Source organism: Electrophorus electricus, chromosome 2 (assembly GCF_041902795.1).
Source record: "Electrophorus electricus isolate QZ-2024a chromosome 2, ASM4190279v1, whole genome shotgun sequence".
NCBI classification, from domain to species: domain Eukaryota; kingdom Metazoa; phylum Chordata; class Actinopteri; order Gymnotiformes; family Gymnotidae; genus Electrophorus; species Electrophorus electricus.
In genome coordinates, this window is record NC_137498.1 from 29,071,188 (window position 1) to 29,096,843 (window position 25,656).

A 25,656-nucleotide genomic window follows, 5' to 3' on the forward strand; every position below is an offset into this window, starting at 1 on the left:
AAATAGAACACTGTGCTGAATATCATAAATCACATTACTGTTGCGTTAGGCGGGACCGCGATGGCGCTTGTAAATCCACGGAAGCTCGCGTCTCAGACCTCTGTCTCTCGAGTGACTGGAAATGGACCAACCTCGATGATCATTCAACGAGGTCAATTATTTAGTATCATCTAAAAGGTTGAAAGTTTTGGCCTTGTTCCAGACATTGTTGTTTTCCTCCCTCTAGTTTTTTACAGGTTCAAGTATGCCAGAGATTCTTTGTCTGGACCTGCAGTTCACTCAGGAATATTTCCTGAAGAGGAAAAGGTGAGACAATCGGGCCGCCTGGACAACCCAGTACATTAAACAGAAGTACCGAAGAGCCATATATTGGATTATAATGGTACAGTTGCCATATTCTGTGTATATGAGAAGTATATGTAGTATTACAGCCTACTTACTATACACAGACTGTAGAAGGTGAAGCACAATTATCTACATAATGGACCAGTCTGGAGGAAATGGAATAAGACAAAGCAAGTTTATTAATATAGCACATGAAGAGTGAAGAGTGATCATATGAATTGCAATTAACTGTCATCATTGAATTGTATCAAAAGGGCTTCACAGGCAAGGACATTGCTGCTTGTAAGAGAGCACCTAAATCAACCATTTATCGAATCATCAAGAACTTCAATGAGAGAGGTTCAGTTGCAGTGAAGAAGGCTTCAGGGCACCCAAGAAAGTCAAGCAAGCGCCAGGACCGTCTCCTAAAACTTCACCACCAGTGCCCTGCTCAGTGCAGAGCTTGCTCAGGAATGGCAGAAGGCAGGCGTGAGTGCATCCGGATGCACAGTGAGGCAAAGGCTTTTGGAGGATGGCTTGGTGTCAACAAGGGCAGCAAAGGAGCCACTTCTCTCCAAGAAAAACATCCAAGGACAGACTGACATTCTGCAGAAAGTATAGGGATTGAACTGCAGAGGACTGGGGTAAAGTTATTTTCTCTGATGAAGCCCCCTTCAGACTGTTTGGGACATTTGGACAAATGATTGTCCAGAGAAGAAAAGGTGAGCACTACCATGAGTCCTGTGTCATGCCAACACTGAGGCATCCTGAAAATATTTATGTGTGGGGTTGCTTCTCATCCCGGGGAGTGGGTTTGTTCAAAGTTTTGCCTAAGAACACTGCCATGTATAAGGAATGGTATCAAAACATCCCCCAAGAGCAAGTTTTCCCAATGATCCAGGAGAGGACCAATTTGGTGATGAACAATGCTTGTTCCAGCATGGCAGAGCACCATGTAACAAGGCAAAAGTGATAACCAAGTGGCTTGGTGAACAAAACATTGAAATTTTGGGTCCATGGCCAGGATACTCCCCAGATCTCAACCCCATTGAGATCCTGTGGTCAATCCTCAAAAAGAGGGTGGACAAACAAAAACACAGAAATTGTGATTAGACCAAGTCCTAATTAGGCAAGAATGGGTTGCCATCAGTCAAGACTTTGCCCAGAAGCTGATATCCAGCATGCCAAGTTAAAAAGTTAAAAAGCTTATGAAATGCTTATTAATGTATTTCACTACACCATATAAACATCTGACAAAAGGATCTAAAAAAACTCAGTAAACTTTGTGAAAACCAAAATTTGTGGCAGTCTCAAAACATTTTGCCACGACTGTAGTGGTGAATATTCTTTCATATCTTACAGGATACAACCTTTTCTAGTGTGGACAAGCCAATAAACTCTAATACCCACATGTGATTCTCACTTTCACACTTTAAACCTGTCACATTGGGAACAACTGCTAATTACAGGAAAATGTTCAAGACTCTGAATGAAACAAAACTTTCCTATGCTTGAAGTAAAGATTTGAAGTTTGACTTATAACAGATTATGTTTATCAATATACAGCTGCACAGTTTTATGCTGCATTTATTCTGCTAGTTCTTGCCTGCAAGTACTGACTGGCTTTGGGTAATAAAATTTTGTTTACTATGTGGCATAGAAATCATAGTCATGGAGACAGTCAAAATCCTCTGCATATGCAGAGAATTGTATAGTTCTTGTACAATTAATTCCAAGATAAACATTTTAAAGTTCAACATTTGGTCACCACAGAGTCTCAAATACACACACACACACACAAACATAGCCTATCTGTGTTCACACTCATGAGTCCAGCATCAGGTGATTTTTTCACACTCATGAGGCCAGAGTCTGGTGATCTTTTCACACTCATGAGCCCTGCATATGGTGCAGAGACTCATGACAACTGAGCTGGGCAGTGGCTCCAACTCTGTCATGAATGGCCACCCTCCTGGCGTCCCTGTTGTCATGGCTTCCCTGTCATTTGTTCAGGCACAGAACAGACTCAGGTGAACATGGGAACAGGGAGAACCAAAACACGGGCTGGAATATAAGAACAGACCAGGGGCGGAGAAAATGAAACTAAGGAGCGGAACCAGGGAGTGCAGGAAAACAAACGACAGGGAAACCATGACAACAGGGACGCCGGAAGGGTGGCCATTCGTGACAAACACAGACACTTCTGCAGGTCTTCTGTACCACACACTCTGCAACATGCAGCAGAAATAGAGAATGGCTGAGAAGAATGGCATCATTCAAAACTGACTTTTGTTTCCAAGAATAAACATCTAGTTAAATCATTCAGTGTCCAGGTGGGGAAGCCGACCTCTGACCCTTTGACCTGGACCTTTGTCATAATGAACCATTCCTGTGACATGATTAAAATAGAATCAATAAGACATGTCTCTTTATGTGTTTCTCCCTCCCTCTTTTTTCTGTCTCTCTCTATATTCACTAATGAGCCTGTGTCTTCTCTATCACCACATAAGACAACACATCACACTGCTTCTAAGTCCTTACACTGGCTACCAGTATACTACAGATTTGACTTTAAGGTATTATTTTACTGGTCTATAAATCACTTAATGGTGTAGGACCAGTGTATCTATTTGATATGCTTTATGAGCCAGGCAGAACTCTCAGATCATTAGGAACTGGTCAGTTAGTCCTGCCTAATGTAAAACCTAAGCATGGAGAGGCAGTGTTTAGCTGTTATGTTGTTTTTAAATGGAACCAGTGGTCAGAGGATATTAGAAGAGCCCTGACTCTAGATGTTTTAAAATTGAAACTAAAAACATCCTTATTTAGCAAGGCTTCCAGCTCATTTAAATGCTGTTCCCTCAGATCCTGTGGCACTGCACATTTAAATGTTTTTAAATTTTATTTTCAGCACTAAAATGCACTTTTATTATTTCATAATTAAGAATAAAATGTATTTAGATCTCTATTTGAAATTTGTTTTGTTAAAATCAATGTTTTTTATTTTATCTTTTTTGATTCAAATCAATAGTTTTATTTACCTGTGTAGCAACTCTTTTATGTAAAGCACTTTGGATTGCCACTTTGTATGAAAAGTACTACATAAACATTTGTTGCTTGTTCCTGTCTCCCCCTCTCCCTCGCTTCTCCTGAGTCACTCAGGAGTGTCTCCAACAAGGTACTAGTCTCCTTAAGCCATTTGAGTTTCATTTACATACCTCCAACTCATGCAACTCAGAGGTTAATGTACTTGACTAGTAATCAGAAGGTTGCCAGTTGCTAGTCTGCTGCAGCCATGCCCAAACCCACCGTCTGTCTACTTAAGTACACATGCACATGACTGACCTGCTCGGTAGCGTTTACAAGAGCACGACTGACCTGCCTGTACCAGATCACTTATTACAATATCATGAGGAACCTCCCTCCATGGTGTATTATCAGATCACTGATTGAGTTTCATCACAGCAGTAACTGAGACCTCCATTTTCTAGACATAATGTACTTGATAATCACTTCACGGATAATGAATGACCACAGAATTGCAAAGTTTTATTGCAAAAGTGTTCTTTTTTATTTGAATTGCCAGCAGATTATTTACACTAGAGCTATTGTACATAAATAGGCCAGTTATAAATCCCAGCTGTCTGCTAATACAAAATTTATTTTTAAAAAAACATATTATACACTATCTACATGCACCACTGGTTTTGTCCAGTGACACTTGAGGAGGGTTATCCTAAATCCATTTTTCCTCGGAGAAAGAGTAGCATCCTGCATGCAATCACTGAAGTTAGGAACACCGACAACACAACAGTCTCTGACCAGGTGTTTGCCATACATACAGTCACATCAACCCTTGGTTGTATATTCACAGGTACACAAATATACAAGTGTTATGGGTATCAAGGGAAACACTGTTGGACTTCCCTTTCGGTATTGCAATGGATTTAGTATTATCATCGCCATTATGCAGCCAGGTGAGGACAATAACACACAGATATGAAAAGCATCTCTCCACCAAGCACACCACCATTCTATTTCCAAATGTTACTGCTACTCTCATAAGCATGAAGACCTTATGGTTACTGTAGTAATAAACAACAGAAGATTTGTATTTTTATACTGCACTGAGTGGATTTCATTTAGAGAGTCCCATTCACTGTGCAAACCAGCACAAAAAAAAAAAAAACATTCACATCCTTTAGATTCCTGATTTGGAATCCCAGTAAACTGATTGGCCAGTTTATACTTACAACTGTAAGTTGTTAAAGGCTGTTCAATGGAGAGTTAGCATTAACAGAGAAAGTGCTTTCTAGTATATTAAATGAGCAAATGTCTATATAGTATAACATTTTAAGCCTGGTCATACCTATCTGTGTAACTATTCCTGATCAGGAATTTAAAGTACGTACGTATGTGTGTGTGTGTGTGTGTGTGTGTGTGTGTGTGTGTATGTATACACACACACACACATACACACACACACACACACACACACACACACACACACACACACACACACACACAATCAAATAGCGCCATGTATAACATGGCGCTATTTGATTGTTATGTTCATTTTAGTATAAAGGCAAGTGCAATCAAACCATTTGAAAATAGTTTTGAAAACATTCTAAAATGAACATATTCTTCTTCAATTGCATAAAATACTCAATAACATTTGCACAATAAATAGAAATCTGCACTGTTAAAATGTGCCCATAAAGTGTATTGAAGCTACTCTTTACTAGGGTTAGGGTTAAAGTGTGACTGATGAAGCTTGTCTTTCTGTGATACCCAAATTCAGATGTTTTATTAGACAAAGCAATCAGTTCAGTAAAATGTACACAGCATGTACATTTAAACACATTCAAATCCACTAACATACACACAAACACGCATAAAACCATGTCAAACTCTGGCTGTATTTGTGCACACAGCAGGAGCAAAGATGCTAACAAAACACTAATATTTGGTCCCTTTACCCAAAACCCACAATACAAATACTTTATTTTAGTTACTGTTATTCTAGACAGGTACATGATATGCTGAAAAAAATGTCAGGAATTATCTCAATTCTATTAATCCATACTCCATATATGCATGTCGTTCATGTTTCAGCCGTGGTCTTGTCTGCAGCTGTGTAGCTCTTCAAATGTGAAAGAGGTGCTTCTGTGAAAACAAGTTTTCATTGTAGCTGTCATTCATAAATAAAAACATACAGAAGTACCTGCTCAAAGCAGCAATGGTGTAACTGCACACAATGTATATTATTACTTTAGTACTATAGTAATTCCAATATTTTGAATTAACCAGTTAAAATAAGTAAGTACAGTAATCATACTAATAATCCTTAGTATGGTATTATAATTAATTAAGATAATTGTACTGGTAAGGAAACAGTTTAAGTTGAATTAAGATATGATTCACCAGGGGCAGTATAATTGTGGCAGAAAGTCCCATTACAACATAGTAACACATAGTTGGGTCACTAAGAAAAATCAAGAGCTTCTTCCTTTTAAGTATTCATCACTAAAGAAGCTGATAGAGAGGAGACTCACTCTGTTTGTATACACTGTCATTAACCCCTCCACAAGCACATACAGAAATTTTAACACACAACCACCAGGTGAATATATGAATTGAGTACTAAAATAATTTGTGCTCTCTCATGCTACAATTCAGCAGTCTACTACTGCAACCTAGCATTGCGCCCTCCCATCCATTTACATCACACTGGCACTCTCTAGTGGGCTGTTTGAGTACTGAAGGTGAAAAATGACAATTACATAAGTTGAAAAATAAATAAAAATAAATAGTTCCTTTGTAATACTTTAGCATCTGCATAACATCTATCACAGTACCTGAACCAATATGCAGGGAAAAGGTCTGGGGAGTTTGTGCCAAACAATAATAAAAGAAGTATTTCATATAAATCATATGTTACAATAGTCATATAAAGGCTGAACAATCAAACAGTACTTTGGTTTAAACAAAGACCGATGGGTAACAGAGAAATGACCTCTGAATGTGTCATGTGCATTATTCATTTCATAAAACAAAAAGCTAAAAAAACATTTTTTAAAAAAGCCAGGAATTGAAAACAAAAGCAACTATCCCATCTTTGTATATGCACCACTGTATGTAGTTGATAGCCTACACAAACCACTTGCGATGCTGTGAGCATCATTTTTGCTTACAGATGTTTTGTGATTCATAGCATTAACCTTTGGCAGAATTAAGTGGATTCTTAAAGGGTGTGCAATAGACAGCCCTGGATATTACTGGATGTGCGATAGACAGCCCTGAATATTTGAACAATGATGATGTCACTGCACATTATCACATACAAGTCAGTACTTCCACCCAAACCAACTAACCAGGAAAAGTGCACAAGACTGACTTCCCACTACATTCACTTTAAAAGAAGAAAAAAACACAAAAACAACAGCATGACAAACCTGACATCCAGACCTGTAGGACTTCTAGACTAAATGACGCAGTAATGTCAATTATATGGAAGGCAAAAAAAGAGTGCAAGTTTTGTGCTTGCACACAGCTGTGTAGGCAAGGAGCCATGAGTCAATGGCCCAGTTATTATGGTTTAGAGTTATTAGGGTTTGGGATATTGAGGTTGGGGATATTAAGGTTAGGGTTACTGGACTTACAGTTATGGGTTTAGGGTTACTGGGGTTAGGGTTATTGAGATTAGGGTTAGGGTCATTAAGTGTAACAGCAGGTCCAGCAGTAGGGAATCATGAAAATGACAATATGCAGGTGATGGGGGGTTAGGGTTAGGGTTTGTTAGTAACCGGTGGACTCATCACCTAGTGGGCAGGTGGACTCATCACCTAGTGGGGAAAGTTGCAGGCCTGTAGGTCGGGATGGGGGGTTGTTAGCCAGGGTTAGGGTAATTCCATCTGTATTTGAAATAACACTGCTCATTTTTTACTGCAGAGTTCCATTATTTGCAGAAATGTTTTTGTCTGAAGTTCCTGTCCCAATTTCTAAAAGCCAGATTAAGTATTGTTCTTCAAAATATTTGTGTAAAAACTAAAAATGGCCAAAAAGAAAGGAAGCTAACAAGGCCCTGGCATTCACCCTCCATTAGCATGATGATGCTAGCTTCTGGCGTTATCCACTATGATTATGATAATTCTAACTGTTATTAGTGTGATCTTGCTAACTGCTGATGTTATACACTATTAGCATGACCATACTAACTGGTGCCCTGCTGTCTTCCAATGTTGTTATTTTGACCATACATTCTATTTCAAGGCCTTTCAAAGGACACAATTAGGATTTGTGATTATAAGTCATAATGTTGTTGATCCTTTGGGATGTAACACTTGAACAGTAACCAAAACCATTTTCCACAAAGGTATATTTCACAATGTTTAGGGCTTTCTTTTAAAGTTAAAAATGTCACATTTTACCATTTCACATTTAAAATTTTTAATTTAATTCTTGATTAAAAATGCTTAAATTCTTATGGAGAAGTAATCTCACACCCTTTAGGTCTGGGAGAGGTACAAACGCTTAAAAGGTGCAAAGCATATGACATTCATTCTTAAGAATATATGTGTGTGTGTGTGTGTGTGTGTGTGTGTGTGTGTGTGTGTGTGTGTGTGTGTGTGTGTGTGTGTGTGTGTGTGTGTGTGTGTGTGTGTGTGTACTCTAGCACATATCCATAATACTATACTTGTAAACTGTAGTTATCACACAAAGAGGAATGGCTAAAAATATCCGGTTCATTACATAAATGTAGTTGGTGTTTTACCCTCTTGGTGGCGCACATGTGCCAGCTTTGTCTCTATGGTGGCTGAAGTCGAACGAGATCATCTGATACAGTTCTGAAAGAAAACATTTCCCAAAAGTGCAATGGAGAAACAGAACAAATGAACAAAACTCCCACAGAAAGCCACTTGGGTTTTCCTGTTGTGGGTTCCCTGCTAGTCGTCAAGGCAGTTGGGACATTGATTGACTCCCTGTAATAGACCAGCAACCACCACAGTGCTGCTCTTGAACAGAAAGATTTGATGCATTCAATCCCATTTCATATGGAGGTCCGTTCTGCCACAGCAGTGGGGTTCACTCGGATGTCCATTCTGCCTCGGCAATGTGGTTCACTGTTGTGGCAATGGGGTTTGTTGTCATCGCAATGGGGTTCGTTGCTGTGGCGATGGGGTTCACTGTTGCGATGATGGTGTGGCCCACTCTGTCCTCTCCAACAGCCCTACATCCAAATCTCAGCTTCCTCTACCGTTCTCATAGGCTCCACCTCATGTGTCTTGCCCCCAACTCTTCTACCAGCTGGTTTGCTATCATGTGCATCAGTCACTCAGTGTGGTCCATTCAGAGAGTTGCAAGGATGCGGGAGAAGGAGATGAGGACAGTGAGAGTGGTCTGGCCCACCCCAAACACCAGTGCCTCCAGAGGAGCCATGTCCTTTCCCGCGACGCGGTACACCCCAGCTACTGCTGCACCTAAGAGTAGCAGTGCACAGTCAGACCATGATGCTTAAAAAATTAAATAAAAGCAAAGAAAATCTCCCTGGGGGTCTATGTGAGGACTACTCATTCCATTTGTTGTTACATTATTTCACCAAGTTTCACCAAGTTATCTGATGAGAAATTTGCTGCTGAGATGAGAAATCTGATAGGCTGGTAGTTGTTCAGTATCAGGCCAAGGTCAAGAGTCTGGACAGACTCTTCCTCACAGTATTCCATATTTACTACAGCACATCATACATCATAATGCATGCTAAGTAGGCAGAAGACTTTAAGGTATACAAACTGCACAGCTTGGCATGCAGACTTGCTTCTTTCTAAGTTTTATGGGTGTAAGACAAGCCAGACCAGAAAGGAAGAAACAATACATTTGGTCAACTATTGAAAACTGCATATGATCTATGTTCATAACACCATGGGGTCAGAGGCCTGCAGCCTCTAGCACAGTATATTTTTGTAGAAGTTTCTGTTAGAAATATATCCCATTCACTCACAGAGAGTAGAAGCACAAAACATGTTCCCCTCCTTCAGAGCCATCCTGTTTGCATAAAGGACAGGAGGCTCTGGTGGACAGGACCTTCAGTCCAGAAGTGAGGCAGGGGATTTGTGCTGGCATTAAATCTGCACATGCTCAAGCACACATGCGGGTATGTTGTGATCAACATGAGTTAGGTTGCATTAAACATACCCCTTAGTTTTATGGTCTCTTAGCAGAGGCAGAACAGGAGAAAGAGAGAGAGAAAGAGCAAGAGAGAGAGAGAGTGAGAGAGAGAGAGAGAGAGAGAGAGAGAGAGAGAGAGAGAGAGAGAGAGAGAGAGAGAGAGAATTACTTATGGCCCTTCCAGTGAGCAAGGAAAGGAAGAGTGAAGAAGTATGGGTATTGAATGAGATGAAGTGGAGGGGTAAAGAGTTTAATGGTTTGAGAGTAGATAGACTGGACTAGTGGAGAGACACGATCAGTCTCGGAGAGCGGAGAGATGGGACCAGTGGAGAAACGGGATCAGTCTCAATAAGAGTGGAGAGGTGGCATCAGTCTCAGGGAGAGCAGAGAGATGGGACCATCTCAGGGGGAGAAGAGAGATGGGATTAGTTTAAGGAAGCATGGAGAGAGGGGATCAGTCTCAGGGTAAGTGGAGAGACAGGTCCAGCCTCAGGGAGAGCAGGGAGACCAATGAGCAGAGGTAAGAAGTGGAATTCAAGGGGAATCCTTCTAGACCAGCAGAGGAGGGACAATGGACATAACAATTGCGATGTTTATAATAAAACTACAACTGGAGAAGAACTGATCCCTCTTCTATAATAGGTAGCTAGGATTAGGGTTAAGGTGAACCCTAACCCGCCTCTATGATAGGTGAGGAGTAGAAAGTTCAGAGAATGTGTGAAGAGGAGCAAGATAACATCAGGAACAGGAAGATAGAGAAAGAAAGGATAAGTATTGGCAGTGTAGTTGTGGCACACAAAGATTAAAATAAAGAGCATCAGAAGGACAGATGGGTGGAACACAGGGGCGAAGCATGGGGTGGAGCTGAAAGTGGCATACTCACTGGTGATGACGCTGCCGGTGAGAGAAGCAAGGAAGCCCACGCTGACGATCACTACGGTGATGAGGCGGCCACGCCTGTGCCTCTGCAGCATGACACACATTAGCAGACCGACGGCACCGTGCACAAGCAGAGAGGAGAAGAGGCACCAGAGGAACACCCAGTACCACATTTCTGTAAAACACACACACACACACGCACACACACAAAAACACAACTCAAAAGTGCCACAACTCTGAGAAGCAGACTGGAGGAAGTCGTGGTGGGGTGTGAGGGTGGAGGGTGGAGGGTGGAGGGTGGGTTGGCGGTAGAGTGTAGGTGTGGGGTGGAGTGGGTTCACACTATGAATCATCATGGACACACGCACAGGTAAGTTCAAACACTTATCTCTTATTATGTCCACACATCCAAATTGAATATACACATTTAAAAACTCAAGAGTGTTTGCAATTTTCTCCTGGAACCTGGAACACATCAAAACTGGTAAAATGGTATACATCTTGCATTTATCTATACAAAGTACATAGCTTTTATATAGCTTTTAACTGTGCCCCCAACCACCAGGTTCATCTTGGCAGACACAGACAGCTGCGCCGCTATTCCTGTCGAAACAAGTTAAGTATGCTCATTTTATTGCGTTTAAATGTCTCTCACATGGGAGTTTGGTGCACTTGGTGATGCATCTTATATATGGTAGCAAGAGTTTAATACATATGCCCTACCTTCCCTCCTTTATCCATTTGCTCCATCTTTCTCTTTCTCTCTCTCTCCTTTCCTCCCTCTCTACACTATGTGATATGCCAGCAGACAGACATTCCTATGTAGCAATGAACCTAGAGCAGTCACAGCAGCCTTACCTCTCCTCACAGAAAGGCAAGAGCCAGAATTCCAGTAATCTGCAATCTTTTAGAACCTTCCAGAAGCCAACAGCCAGACTGATTCCACAACAGCTGATGAAGGATCAGAGTGGAAAACTGATCTGTGATCAGCTAAAGCCCAAGTAATTCCACAACACAAGTTCAGCTTTGATGTGCATTGAAAATTTAACTTTCGTATTTCATTTTAAATGCTCACTCTTCTTTTCCAGTACCACAAACAAATAAGCAACAAGTGCCAGAAAGACATAATGCATGATGAAATGTCACTCATGCTTACAAAAAGTTTTTTATTCTGTAATTCTGTATTCTGTATTATTTTTGTTCAGTCCACAGGTATCATATATGTGCAGTGCCTTATATATACTGTGCTCTAGACTGTAGGCCAGTCCTCATGCTCCAGGGTTTTATGTCACAGCCACATTAATTTATTGTCAACACTTTTGACTACTGAGAGTAAGCCAGAATTGTTACTGTAACTAAACAGGTGCACAAGACAGCCTAGTTTCAGCTCAGCTGTGGTGTCCAGTCATGTGTAGCACACACACACACACACACACACACACACACACACACACACACACACACACATACACACATACATACACACACACACACACACACACACACACGTTATTTTTAGTAGTAGTAGTAGTAGTAGTAGTAGTAGTAGTAGCAGCAGCAATAATAGTAGCAGCAGCAATAATAGTAGCAGCAGTATTAAGTGAAATTTTAAATGTAAAAATGTTCAGTGCTTTGGCAATGTTGTGTTTTACAGTCATGTCAGTAAAAGCCATCCTGACTTGAGAGCTAGAGAGAGAGAGAGAGAGAGAGAGAGAGAGAGAGAGAGAGAGAGAGAGAGAGAGAGAGAGAGTGAATGAGAGGCAGAGAGAGAGAGAAAGAATGTGATTAAAGAAAGAGTGTCATTACAGACAGTAGTGTCAGAAGTTATCACAAGTCTCTCCACACAATAGATCCATTAGCTGAGTGAGGCAACAAACCATACCCTCTGTGCCAGCCTTTGCCAGCATCATTACGGTGCACAGAGCAGAGTGAGAGAGGAGATCTGCACGACAGAGGCCCCCCACTACACTGCCCAGCTACTTCATTTAAGAGAAGTCTGGAAGAAGCAAAAACAGAGTGTTCTCTTTGAAACAGAGTGCTTTATTTGAAAAGTCATCAATGTAAAGGATAGAAGCTTCCCAAATTATTTTCTTCAGATTCAGATTTTCTTATGGACAACTATCAAGACTTATGGTTAGTCAAGCCACAAACATTTAAGACTAAACTAAACAATGAAACCATGTTTCGGATTAGAGAGTGACAGTCACACAAAGCAGTTTGTGCATATTTATTATTGTACTGTAGCACCCACCTACAGTTCAAACTGTTTTAAAACAGACCATCCAAGAGTCTCCTTCACAGGTGATGAAGCAGAGTAGTCCAGATGCACAGAGAGGCCAGTAATCAGTCCCACAATGCACTGAGGTACTCCCACAATGCCCTGGTGTAATTCCCCCAATGCCCTAGGGTACTCAGAAGGGTCCTGAGGGGGAAAGTGCACCACATGACTAAGAGCTGAAGGCCCACTGGAATCACACTGACACCCACTAACTCACCGGCAGCACCAGCATGACGTACTCCCAGTCTCTGTCACACACCCGCACACACGCATCCTGTTCACCTGGAAACACAAAGGAGGTGTGTGAGTGGAGGCCTCTGTAATGAACTTCCTTGTAGTCTTCCAGGCAGCGGTGCAGGAGAGCAGGAACATTCACCCCAAAGGCATCTCCATGTCCCAAAGGCATTGCCATGTCCTAAAGGCATCACCAAGCCCCAAAGGTATCTCACACCCCAAAAGTATCCCACGCTTAAAGGCATCGCCACGCTCCAAAGGCATCCCACGCCCCAAAGGTATCCCAACGCCCCTGTGGTGGGCTTAGCTTTGGTGCTGTGCATGGGTGTGGGGCAGACACAGTAAAACCATAAGGTCTCTGACCATCAATTTCATTTCTCAAGTGTGTCATGCAGGGCTTTTGAGTGTGTCATGCAGGACCTGTGGGGGTGTCATGCAGGGATCGACCATGTGGGTGTGTCATGCAGGGCCCAACTTTGTGTATGTGAGGCACTTCATTACTCTGCTACCACATACAAAGCAGCTGGAGTCTTCTGCATATTGTTGTCACTGCCTTGTAAGCATGGTACCTCAGACAGAAAAGCCCACAAAAACATTAGGAACCTATTCAGAATGTGAAACCAGTGGTCAGTGGTCAAATTAAAGTAGTTCTCACAGAGTTTGTCATTCATATTAAATCAAGGCTTTTACCTTATTACATTTGCTCTTACATGATTTACTAGGGTTGGGGTTTCTCTATTTATGTGGTTTACTAAGGTTAGGGTTTCTTTCCTAACATGGTTTTCTAGGGCTTGGGTTACACGTCCATGAACAGCCTCGGTAAACACAGGCCTTATAATGTCAACAAAGCTCCCACATATAACACAATAAACCCGACATTTGAGTTCCTACACTTGTGTTCTCACACACTTAAGAAAATTCTACCTAAAGTAATTGAGCCTTTACTAAATTTAATAAACTCCTTGAACACTGACTATGGGCCTAAATCATTCAACTTAGCAGTAATCAGACCACTTAACAAAAAATCTAACCTTGACTCATGTCAGATGTCAAACTACAGGCCGATATCAAACCTTCCATTTATTTCCAAGATCTTAGTAAGCTCATACCTGAATCAGAACCAGATACAAGAAGTCTTTTAGTCAGGGTTTAGGCTTCATCATAGTACAGAGACAGCACTGTTAAAGTAGTTAATGACCTGTTTCCACTGCTATGTTGATGATACTCAGCTATATGTCTCAGCCAAACCAGAAAACATATATCATCTTAGCATTACCGAGGAGTACGTAAAGGACATCAGAAACGGGATGTGAGAAACTTTCTCTCACTTAATCCTGACAAAACAGAAGCCCACAGACAGCTAGGTCCTCACTCTCTAATTACTTAATGAACCTCGATAATTTCCCGATCACATCTTCCTTAACAGTTAAAGATCTTGGAGTGATTGTGGATCTCAGTCTCTCGTTCGAAGATTATGTAAATAATATTTCCAGGACCACTTTTCTCTCCATCATGAAAATTACAAAGATTAGGAACATACTCTCCTCACATGATGCAGAAAACTAGTCCATGCATTTATCACTTTAAGACTGGACTACTGTAATGGCTTACTATCTGGCTGTACCACTAAGTGCCTAAACAAACTCCAGCTAGTTCAAAATGCAACAGCCAGAGTTCACTAGAACTAGAAATTTTAATCACATTACTCCCAGCTTAGCTACATTATATTGGCTCCCAGTAAAATTTCGTATTGATAAGAAAATCTACAACATGGGGCAGAGCCTTTTCCTGTAAAGGTCCCATACTATGGAATAACCTTCCTGTAAATGTTTGAGACTCAGACACAGTCTCAATATTTAAGGCTAGGATGAAAACCTATCGGTACAGTCAGGCATTTTATTAACTACTTCCCATCTTAGGTAAAGGTGTAGATCTGGGGGTCCATGGGCATTGACAGTTATGGTAAACTGGGATGTTATGATGCTGTCACTTCACCTCTCTTCTGTTGATCAAGTTTGTAGACTGAGAGCGGCGGAGTGGTGATTTCCAGGGTGCCCTAATGCCTGTGTTTCCTTCTGGCTCTACCCTTTTACCTGTGCTGCCATAGATAGATCTACCGGAGTCCATCTTTGCACATAATACTTCCCTGATTTACAGACCTTTCACTGGGGGCTTGGACTTGGTCATGTGTAAAGCTGCTTTGTGACAACAGCTGTATAAATACATTTGACTTTGATTTTAGCTTTCACACATGCAGCATTCTTGTGGCATGCTGTACCCATAGCTTTATTCATGATGAACGTCTGTGCATGCCATGTGCACCTCAGCTACATGGCAGAGCCTGTAAAACAACATAAGCAATGGAAGTAAATCATGCTGTGAGAGGAACACAGCCTTGCAAACACGAGCACAAAGAGTGACATGCAGCAGCTCCTCTGAATAAGGAGCCATGACAGGGCTATATACACAAGAGTGATAAACACAAAGCAATACACACAGAGTGATATACACAGAAAAAGATACATAGAGTGATATACACAGAGTGATGTATACAGAGTGATGTACACAGAATGATGTACACAGAATGATGTACACAGAGTAACTGCATGTCTGCATGTCACCACCGACACTGCCCTGCTTGGTGTCCAGCAGTAAGGAGAGCCTGAGTGTAGAACACATCCTAAATTTTCCTGGAGTCACTGAAATGTCTGTCTCAGAGACTCCACTATCACGAACTCAAAGGTACGTCTTTCTCAGAGACGCCATTATCAACAGCTAGTGTGTTTAGGTGTATGATCCTGTGCTTTTTGTGTGTGTGTGTGTGTGTGTGTGTGTGTGTGTGTGTGTGTGTGTGTGTGTGTGTGTGTGTGTGTGTGTGTGTGTGTGTGTGTGTGTGTGTGTGTGTGCATGTGAGAATAACAGCCTGAACAGCCTCACACAGGTCGCCGGATGTGGCAGTTTGAGTGGAGAAGTTCAGCATACATGAGAGTGACCCAGGTTTTAGTGTTAGAAAGAGTTTCTATTGCAAACCTCAGACATCTCAGTGGTCAGTATACTAGTTTAGCGATTCTTCTGCGTGCATCATCTACTTAATGAAGCTGTTATTACTTGCCTATAGAAATAAACTGCCTTGGTTAAAACTAATTTTTCAGCTAATTTAAGTTTCTAAGAATGCACTGTGGACTGTGCTGGATCCTCTAATATCAAAGGAAAAGCCTATGGATGTGAGATCCCTACATAAGCTTCTTTCAGACCCGAAGAAATAGCACATGACATTTGTCTAAGTCCTCTTTGCCAGTTTTGTCATAGCTCAGTGACATGAACATGTAAGGATTTCTTACAAACTGTATTGTGCATGCACACATGTTGTTTGAGTTTTAGCTAAGAGTGTGGTGTGTTAGAATTAGTGTGTCTAGTTGTAGCCTATGTGCTGATATAAGATATCTGGTCAGTAATATGAATGGTGTTAAATGCTGATATAAACTATCTGGTGAGAAATGTAAAGATGAATGGCAATTAAACTGTTATTAAATTCCCTTAGTTACCCTGTATGGCAACTACCAATCGCATGATTGTTCTGGAGCCTGTGGAACTAAGTTTGTCCCTTTTCGCTTCTCATTTCACCCTTCATTCACATTACAAACTTTCTGCCACAACCACCCTCTGAGAAGGTTTGAGCACACCAGGATCAGATGTTCTGTAAACCCACTTCTGCATCAGATACTATGGTGGCCATCCACCACCCACCAATTGCTGTAACACCACCCACCTACTACTCTAACACCACTCACCTGCCCCTGTACACCATACACCTGCCCGTATACCACCCTCCTGCCCCTGTAATACCACCAACCTGTTCTTGTAACACCACCCACCTGCTATTGTACCACCACTCACTTGCTGCTGTAACACCACTCACTTGCTGCTGTAACACCACCCACCTGGTACTGTAACACGACTCACCTGCCGATTTAACACCACTCAGTTGTTGCTGTAACACCACTCACCTGATACTGTAACACCACCCACCTGCTGCTGTAATACCACACACACTTGCTGCTGTAACACCACTATGTCCACACTCAACTCATTCCATCACTCTGGTGCAGATTCTGGCATCTTTCTCTCATCTGTACAGACATTTTTCATCCATTACTCTTTATGACTTTTTAACAGTGATCTGTATCTTGCAGCAATCTATGTGAGTTTCTGTCTTCCACTGTCTGGTTACTGCTGCTAAATTAATGTGGCTTTATTTCTTAACAATTCAATAATCAGATATTGTTGACACACCTGAGGTTTTGGCTAATATTATTTTGATTGTTCAGTTTCATGATGGCCATTTCTTTATTAGCTTTGAGACATGCTCACCCTGTTAAAAACAGCAGCAACAAAGCTCAGATGTGAATGCCACTCCATTCTGACTCCATATGCATGAACTTGAGATGTAGTGATCCACAGCAGTCCATATGTAATTTCAGAGAGTGAGTGGACAGTGAATCACTTGTTTGTGGTGTCTGGCAATGGGGAGGATGCTAGGATGAACAGGACTGCAGTTCTTATATGATTCACCCCATACAGATGTAAACAGCCTCACAATTAAGATGACATTCTTTACAACAGCCTCATCTGTTTCATGTTAAATGTGCTTTAGTATAGAAACAAGACAAGATATCTGTTACCACCAAAGATGGGTAGTAGCATACAACATTTACTCCGTTACATTTACTTAATTAACATAGACAAATTGTACATCTAAGAGGTACTTTGAGCTGCATTATAATCTATGTTACTCCCATTAAATATTTAAATCATTTTAATTTAACACACATATTGTGTGTTTCATTCAACTCCTGGTATCTCTATAACCTGGTCTGTCCAGTGTGTAAGGGTTACTGAGATCCCTAAAGATGACCACTGAGGGGTACTGCTTTGATTCCGTAATTTAGCCAACTGGATAACCGGAAGTAGACTGACATAACGAATAATGAACAGGCAAGATTTCCCACATGGGTTGGAAGCAAATCTCTCTGCTATGGTGCATGACAACATTTGTAGCTATAGCTAACTAGTCCCACATCCTGCTATTAGCGGAGTACTGACCCTACCAAAGCTCCTTCCAGGTCCAGGTCCCATCCGATTCAGGAAAAATAGGTCCTTACTTTACTTTATAACTTTTATCATTTTTTTTATAGAACTTTTTTTTAACTTCATAACTTTGACTTGGACAAATGTCAAGAGCAATTAGCAAATCAGCCTTAAACAATGTTGTGTCATAAATCCACATACAGCACCTTCAAACCTCACTTATGAGGTGTTAATTTAAATTACCTTAAATGAAGAGATGGTACATCATTTTAAGTTGGAAACAACAAATTTTATTGAAATTAATTTGAAGAGAAATTACGTTCCTGACATATTAATTTGGTGTTTCTGTGTGCTGCCTAAATCAAGATGTGATTTTGCAGTTCTATTAAGATTAAAGTAGTTAACATAGATTTTGTCCCATGCAAAAACAATACCTCTATATTATGTGTTTTTACATGCTGAATCCAAATATGGCTTTTTGAATTCCTGTATCACCAATATTTTTTTTGTTCCAGTGCACTGGTATATCTTTATGTGTAGTATGGAAAAGTGCTACCAAGGGAAGTGGATCTCTTCTATGTTGGCAGACTACTGCTGGATACTGAGGAGGGGTGTTCCTGCAGCTACATATAAGTGAAAATCATACAATTTTACATTTTAGAAGTGGATTAGTACATATTTTAAGTCTTTGAATAAGTAATATACTTATTTTAAAATGTAATAGCTCTGTCACTTAAACCATGCATGATTGAAAAATTATAAAAACAGATTAAAATTCAGACTAAAAGAGAAATACAAGGTCCACCAAACTTAGTTTGTGGAACAAAAAAAAGTTGGGTTTTTTTTTTGTTTAGTGTTATTAAATAAGATGTGAGGAAGTAATTCACTAGTAGTCTTTTACTGAAGAGCTTCTTACTTTTACCTGAGTAAACTTGAGTAATTACTATCTTAAAATACTTTTACCTGAGTGCAGTTTTTGGCAACTCTACCTGCCTCTGGTCATTACCCAATTACTTGCAAACTACACTTTGTTCAAATCAAACAAATAGATAAAACCGCTAGTGTTAAATCTACACCTACATATATGGTGTTACTATAACACCTATTAATTGCTCATATGCTCAAGGTTCAATGAATCGTGTATTTACAGAAGAGTCTGAGAGAAAGGCGCAGCTCAACTGTATAGTTATGTAAACCTTATTGGGCTGCGTAATGAGAACATTCCACTAACAGTCTCATAGCTTTATCAGCATCCCTCGTGTGTGACATTTGGAGTCGTGACAGCCGTATATTAGCCATATATTTAAATGAATCAACTCATACGAGTAGTGGGTACATGGAATGTTTCTGAGGCGATGTGTGATCTGTGCAAGCGATACGCTAGAGGAAGCTAATAGTAATTATTAATGACTATTCCACTGTACACGACTCGGATCACACCGTATCTGCCATGAAGAGGAGGATACGGTGACCTGCTTATTTAGATAGATCGAATATTCAGACGTCAACACCAGAGGTTTAGCAAGTGTGAGCTACTTAAGTGAGCGTCGTGTTAATAACGCTGTTATTTACTGACAAATTATATGTGACGAGATATATACGTTGTCTGTGTGAGCCTTGAGTGGGTACCGGTATTGCAACATCAAAGTCCTCCAGCTACGCACCCGTGAGCATTCGGCACCCGGGCTATGAATATCCATTTAAAAATGGATGCGCGCATCTGCACGCGTCGCCCAATCTGTCCTACCGTACACCAACTCGTATGTATCGACAGGCAAGTGTGCGTAACCCCGGCGACACCGATGATGGATGGAACGATGTGGTCCCGGTTACAAGATTTTATTGGAGGTCCCGGTTGCTGGAACATACCTGTAAAGTGTTGCAGCGTTGGTATTGTGCCTTTCACCCACAGACTCAGAACTTGCTGCACGGACAGGTTAAGAGAATAATTCTTGCTCATGTTTCTGCCGCTTCCGCCGCCCGGGATCGCACTCCTCTTTGTCAAATGGCTGAATGAGGCTTTTGAAGAAGGCATTGAGAAGACCGGGTGTCATGAGGAGGCTTTTCCTCCGGTGCGCCCTCTTTACCGGTTCCTATGCTTCGGCTTGACGGTCTCCGGTCGGGTGAGGAAAGGACCGCTGCTTCGTCTACTCATACCTGATAGTACAAGCAGCTGCTTGGGGGCCATGATGGTTACGGCCACGGAGCGCTCCGCGCACAGCCGCCCTACATAGGCTGGTCTTTCTAAGCTTAAAGGCGCCGTCCCTCTTAAAGGGACGAAATCGGTTAAAACAGGAGCCACGATAAAAACAAATACTGTAGTCCCTTGTGTAGTTGAGGAACGACAAACAACGCAAATAAACAAAGGCTCGCCTAAAAATACTTGTAATCTTTCACGGTTTAACACTTTGCAAAGTCACGGCGCATAAAAAGTGACTCCTACTATGCTTAGATGATTTCAGGACAATTAATGTGGTCTGCTCAGGACACCTGATCTACCAAAGGGTTTTGTGTCTATTTCCAATATTTACAGTGTTAAAGATCTAACATATAAATTCAGCATCGGGAAACTTTTCTGAAATAACTGTTAAGAAGTTACAGAATATGTTCTATTGCATTGGAAGTAGTCTGGATAATCACAGTAGTCTAGATCATCTCAGTAGTCTAGATATTCACCGTAGACCAGATAATCACAGTAGACTAGATCATCACAGTAGTCCAGATAAACACAGTAATCTAGATAATCACAATAGACTAGATAAAATGGTATTGGTTAATACATGCTCATTAAGAGAAAGACTAACAAAACTGTCACTTCAGACTGAAGAGAGTGTAACAGCTGGTCTAGGGTTAAGGATAGACTTAGGGTTAACCCACAAGTCTAGTTTTGATGAAATTGCTGAAAATAATATTTTGTGACTTTAAGGCATGGCTGCGAATAGTTTTACAATCACAAGACATTCGAGAAACTGTTTACTCCTTTGTAGCCCATGGAATTAAAGAAGTCAGACATTTTATCTGTGACACCAAGACACCTCTGAACACTTCACCCTGACTGAGGCTTGCATTACGAACACCTCAGCCTGACTGAACCTGATCTAATGTTCTGAAACTGAAATGATCAATTTGTGTTATCAGTGACCCCAATAACAATTTAATAGCAAATTGCCATTTACTTAATATTTGTTTTAATTAATATTTGTATTACTTGATGTTTGTTTAGGCAGCTTTAAGGGTGCATCCATCAAGACTGTCTTTCAGGACCACTGTGCTGTAATTCTGCATTTTCCTATACCACCTGCAGCCCCAGCATGCTCCACCCACATATCTGCCTCCAACTCCATCCAGGGCTCCACTTGAGGCTCCTACTCAGGCTGCATCTTCCATCAAGTGCAGTATCACTTCCTAAGCCCAGGATGCAGCTCTCAGGTTTCCCCATTGTGCTCTCCACATTGTCTATATTACATCAAATGCCCAAAAGAAGCCTTTGCAGTGTCTCAAAGGGCTCACTAAACAGGCTCAGGTCTCCAGTGTTTGTGTCTCAGAGCTGCAAGAGAAAGGGAGTGATGTAGCACAGACATGTCTGGGGGTGAGTGGGGGGTGATCTGAGCATTCATGGAGTGACAGTTGACTCACTCTTTGTCTGAAGGACATGTGCAGGCCAATGTTAACAGATAAAAGAGTTTTCCATAGTGCAGAGTGGCTTTGAAGCTCACTGAGCTGTGGTCTGTGTGTGCAGGCCACTGTAGAGAGACTACTCCAGTCAAAGCACACAGATCCAGATTGATCTCTCCTATGTCATAATATATTGTTAAGAGTACAATGCTCCCTGTTAACTTTGCTTTTTAGCAGATGGCCATAAAGAATATCTAAAGTAAAAACATCAAGATGTGGCAAATCCCACACCAAGCAATTGGCAGATTTGCATTTTATTTTGTTGAAACAGCTTGAACATTAATTCAGGGTAAAAATAACTGATTACTGACATAAAATATTACATTTCCTCATTTAATATTAGGCCTGTTAATTTCATCTTGACACAACAAAGTCATTTGAATATCACAAAGACCGCCCTCATTTAGATGTCATGACCTTACCTTTAATGAAGCTGTCTGAATTTAAACAAACAAATACTTTAGTGTATTTGCATATGAACTTTGCAATGATTTTCAATCGTCTCCTTTTTTTTCATCAGTGGAACACTTGTTTATGGAAAATCTGAACCACTGAATGCTGGTTCTTATATTTGGCCACAAGGGGGCCCTGTGCGCCTGCAGACATATGAGGGAAGCAAGCGTTCCCAGACCAGGTATGATATGGATAGTACAATTGTGCTCATTACAGTATGAAAGACATAGTCAACAAAGTTTTTATATATACCACCAATGCTGACCCCCCCCTCCCCGCAACCAAACATAGACTTACTCATATTTTGTTATTTTCCTCAATGTTCTGTTTAAGAATCTGCTGTACTGTCAGTCCCAGGAGTCTATAAGTGCGTTATAAATGAGGGAAATTCTAATGTAATGTGAGAATCTCCTGTTTGACTAATGAGTCTGTCCACACACTATCAATGTGTGGTTAGATGTCAGCATTTTGCCAGAGGGTTGAGCAGTGGGGGGGGGGGGGTATGGGGGTGTAACTGCAGCCATATCTTTGTGTCCTGGATCTCTTTCACTCTTTTTTAATGTGAGACCTTTGTTTCAGCATGTAGCTGAATAGGAGAGGGTGGTACTTTACTGGAAGCATGCACACTCTATACTTTGCTTTGTCAGTTCATCCCACTCTGTCTTTGTGAGTGCACAGACCAGCATCAAGACCAGCATGGAGATCAGCATGGAGACTTCAAAGCAGTGCTGCCTTGCTTTGGGTTCTGCAGGTTATACAAAAGACAGCAATTATCCAAAAGATCATACAGAGCAGTTCAAACTGAGTGGTCCACTCAGAGCAATCTGTGCAGTTTGCGCTCACCTAGACATTTCCCTAGCCTGTTTCCACTGATGTTCCCTTAAGTGTGTGGCTGTGTAGATTCTACTGATGTGGGGCACTAAGGGTTTAGTGTGGGAGATAATCAGTTGGATCTCTTCAGTGGCACTCTTGCTATACAGGAACACCTGTGCACTTACCTGCCTCCACCTGTCTCCAGCTCAGCCTGCCCTGGATTACATGATCTCAATATTCTGTGTTCTTCAGAAGTTTAGTTTCCTGCTTTACTTTACGCTTAGAAATAAATCTCTTTTCCATTTATATTAGCAATGTTAGCTTAAGTGTTAAAAGAAAATGAATCAACTAATTAACAAATAGTCTAAAATAAACAAATAGACTAAAATACCTTGTTAATCACGTCATATCTATTTGAGTTTATATTTTAGACACATGGGAACATTTTAGACACATTGACTCCAGAACCTGCAATGTGAAACGTCATGGCTCCCAGCAGAAGGAGCAGGAATCCTGTCACTGATGGGAGTACCTTAGAGATGGGAGTACACCAGAAGGTGTACACAGAATTGCTCGACCATATGTGTGATAAAAAATAATCATATTTATTTTAGAATACCACTAAATGAGATGGTATGTAGCATGTTGAAATGTGACCTTGTGATGTCAAAACCTTGCAAACAGTAATTAAATCCTCAGGCCAACATTCAGCCTAGATCACAGGCTTTGCCAGAAATGCTGGCCAGAAGTCTCCATCTTCCTCCAGATTTTGCTGCTGACAAAGACACTCACCACCATAAACCGTAGACTAACCATCTTTGTCTGCTATTATGAGGAGAGGCAGCTACTGGCCTGTTCGTTAGATTCTATAATTCTCTACCCAATCAGCTGTTCCTGGGACCCAGAGATGACATTGGGAGAATTACATCCATGGCACCTGTAAAACTGACTAAGGGTGTAGCTCATATTTCATACTGCTGCCTCCTTCATTTCTCTGTCCTACATCCTCCAGCCGGTGAGCTGGAAACCAATAGCACTCCATCATCATTAAGTACGTATCAGTTCTCTAAATGTGCTCAGAGGAATCAAGAACAGCAGAGAGGAGGTTGTCAGAATGAAGAAACACAGGTATGTCCTATTGTGAAGACTTTTTCTATCACAGCATGTGTCATACGGCTATGGTATAAAATCTCCACATCCAGGCTCATCTGGTTCATTTTAAAAGTCACTGGCATGAGTGACCATTTTTTAACTTTAATTTGCATTTTCAACATTTTCTTGATCTACTAATTGGCCAATTTAGGTTTTCATGTTCAATATGTTGGTCATGTTTGTAAATTCACAGATGAAGCATGTACTTCTAAATAGCATTTTACATGGCACATGTTTCAGACTAAATAAATTATCACTGCATCAGGTGTTTCACATTGCAGGAGAATCATAGGGTGAGTGTGCGATTAAAATAATACCTTTGGATATCAGCAGGTCTGTAAAAACTCCAGTGACAGATGATACAGTTGTGCATCACATCATCAGATGCTACAGTTGTGCATCACATCATCAGATGATACAGCTGTGCATCACAAGTGATGTCGCGTGAAAGTGATGACGATGTGAACAAGGATATTTCTGTCTGTAAATCTTCAGCGTTGATTCTTCCAGTCTCACATCTTTTCCTTGGTTTCCTCAGGGTGTGGAACTAAGACGTTCGGATCAATTGAAGTTATGAGATGCACCCTGAGTGAATTTCAGTGTTCACTTTCAGCAGAGATAACTCACTAGACTGGAGACTATGACCACAGCTAAGAATAGCAAACAAAACATAACAAGGGCCAGTTAACATACGTGCATTTAAGATCACATGAGCAATTTTTAAGTAATTAATTTCTTAAAGTAAGTAAGTAGCTCAAAGTAGTATTGGGTTCTCACAAAGAAAACCCGCCGTGTTGAATTAACACTCAATGTTAAGTTTTCCTCTAATCTCAGTATGGATTTGCATACACAGCTGTGCAGTGAGCTACTCTTCCAAAAGATACCAAAGACTTTTCGTATGTTTTGAGGTGTTTAGGTGGTTTTTTAGGTGTTCATTTGGTGTTTTTGTTTAATGGAAGTGGTGTGAAACTCTAAAAACAGCAGAAAATAACAGTATGGATTTCAGTATAAGCCATCAGATAAAGTATAAAATAAACACACAAAGTAGATTAATACAAAGAACAAAACAAATTGTCTTGTCTGTGAGTATGCTACAATGCAGTACAAGCTGCTGACCTGCATAGCAAAAATGTCTGCTACCAATTTCATTGAACTGACACAAATAGTAAGAATATTATTTTCTTTATGGAGCATACGGATATATTTTATGTTTAGTACAATTTGCAGTTACTTATGTTTTTATTCCATCTCACTGCTCTTATATTACTTAAATAGTATGTATCACTATTACCTAACTAGTGTGGCAAGCATGGAGACATTAAACACAATATCTACTAAAAAAAAAAAAAAAGCACAATGTATGTTTTGTTCCATTAAACAATACACTCATAAACAATGCCTTAACAAGAGGAAAGAAGGGGTGGAGAAAGATGTTTCATTCTCCACTGTGCACAACAAAACAGTGGCTTAACAGTAAAAGGAAGTGCACCATTAGGGGACGCCAAAGCTAATTTATTGCTGGAGGCATTTTGAGCCCAGCTGCACTTACAAAAACACCATAGGTGCTAATTTCATTTCATTTGGCTGTGTAG

The 25,656-nt window shown here is 40.8% G+C and overlaps 1 protein-coding gene across 2 annotated transcripts; it reads right to left on the reverse strand.

Moving 5' to 3' along the window:
* Nucleotides 1-4,809: 4,809 nt before the first annotated feature.
* tmem170b (transmembrane protein 170B) lies at nucleotides 4,810-20,260 on the reverse strand. Of its 2 annotated transcripts, XM_035529380.2 has the most exons (4): nucleotides 19,841-20,260; nucleotides 12,867-12,931; nucleotides 12,623-12,793; nucleotides 12,196-12,367 (listed from the first exon to the last, which is right to left on the reverse strand). In XM_035529380.2, exons 1-3 carry the CDS (start codon nucleotides 20,004-20,006, stop codon nucleotides 12,623-12,625), a joined length of 402 nt encoding a protein of 133 aa, XP_035385273.1. In that variant the 5' UTR covers nucleotides 20,007-20,260; the 3' UTR covers nucleotides 12,196-12,367. The 2 variants fall into 2 exon arrangements, with proteins under 2 accessions (XP_035385272.1, XP_035385273.1); XM_035529379.2 differs by lacking the exons at nucleotides 12,196-12,367; nucleotides 12,623-12,793; nucleotides 12,867-12,931 and adding exons at nucleotides 4,810-8,807; nucleotides 10,376-10,546.
* Nucleotides 20,261-25,656: the final 5,396 nt, after the last annotated feature.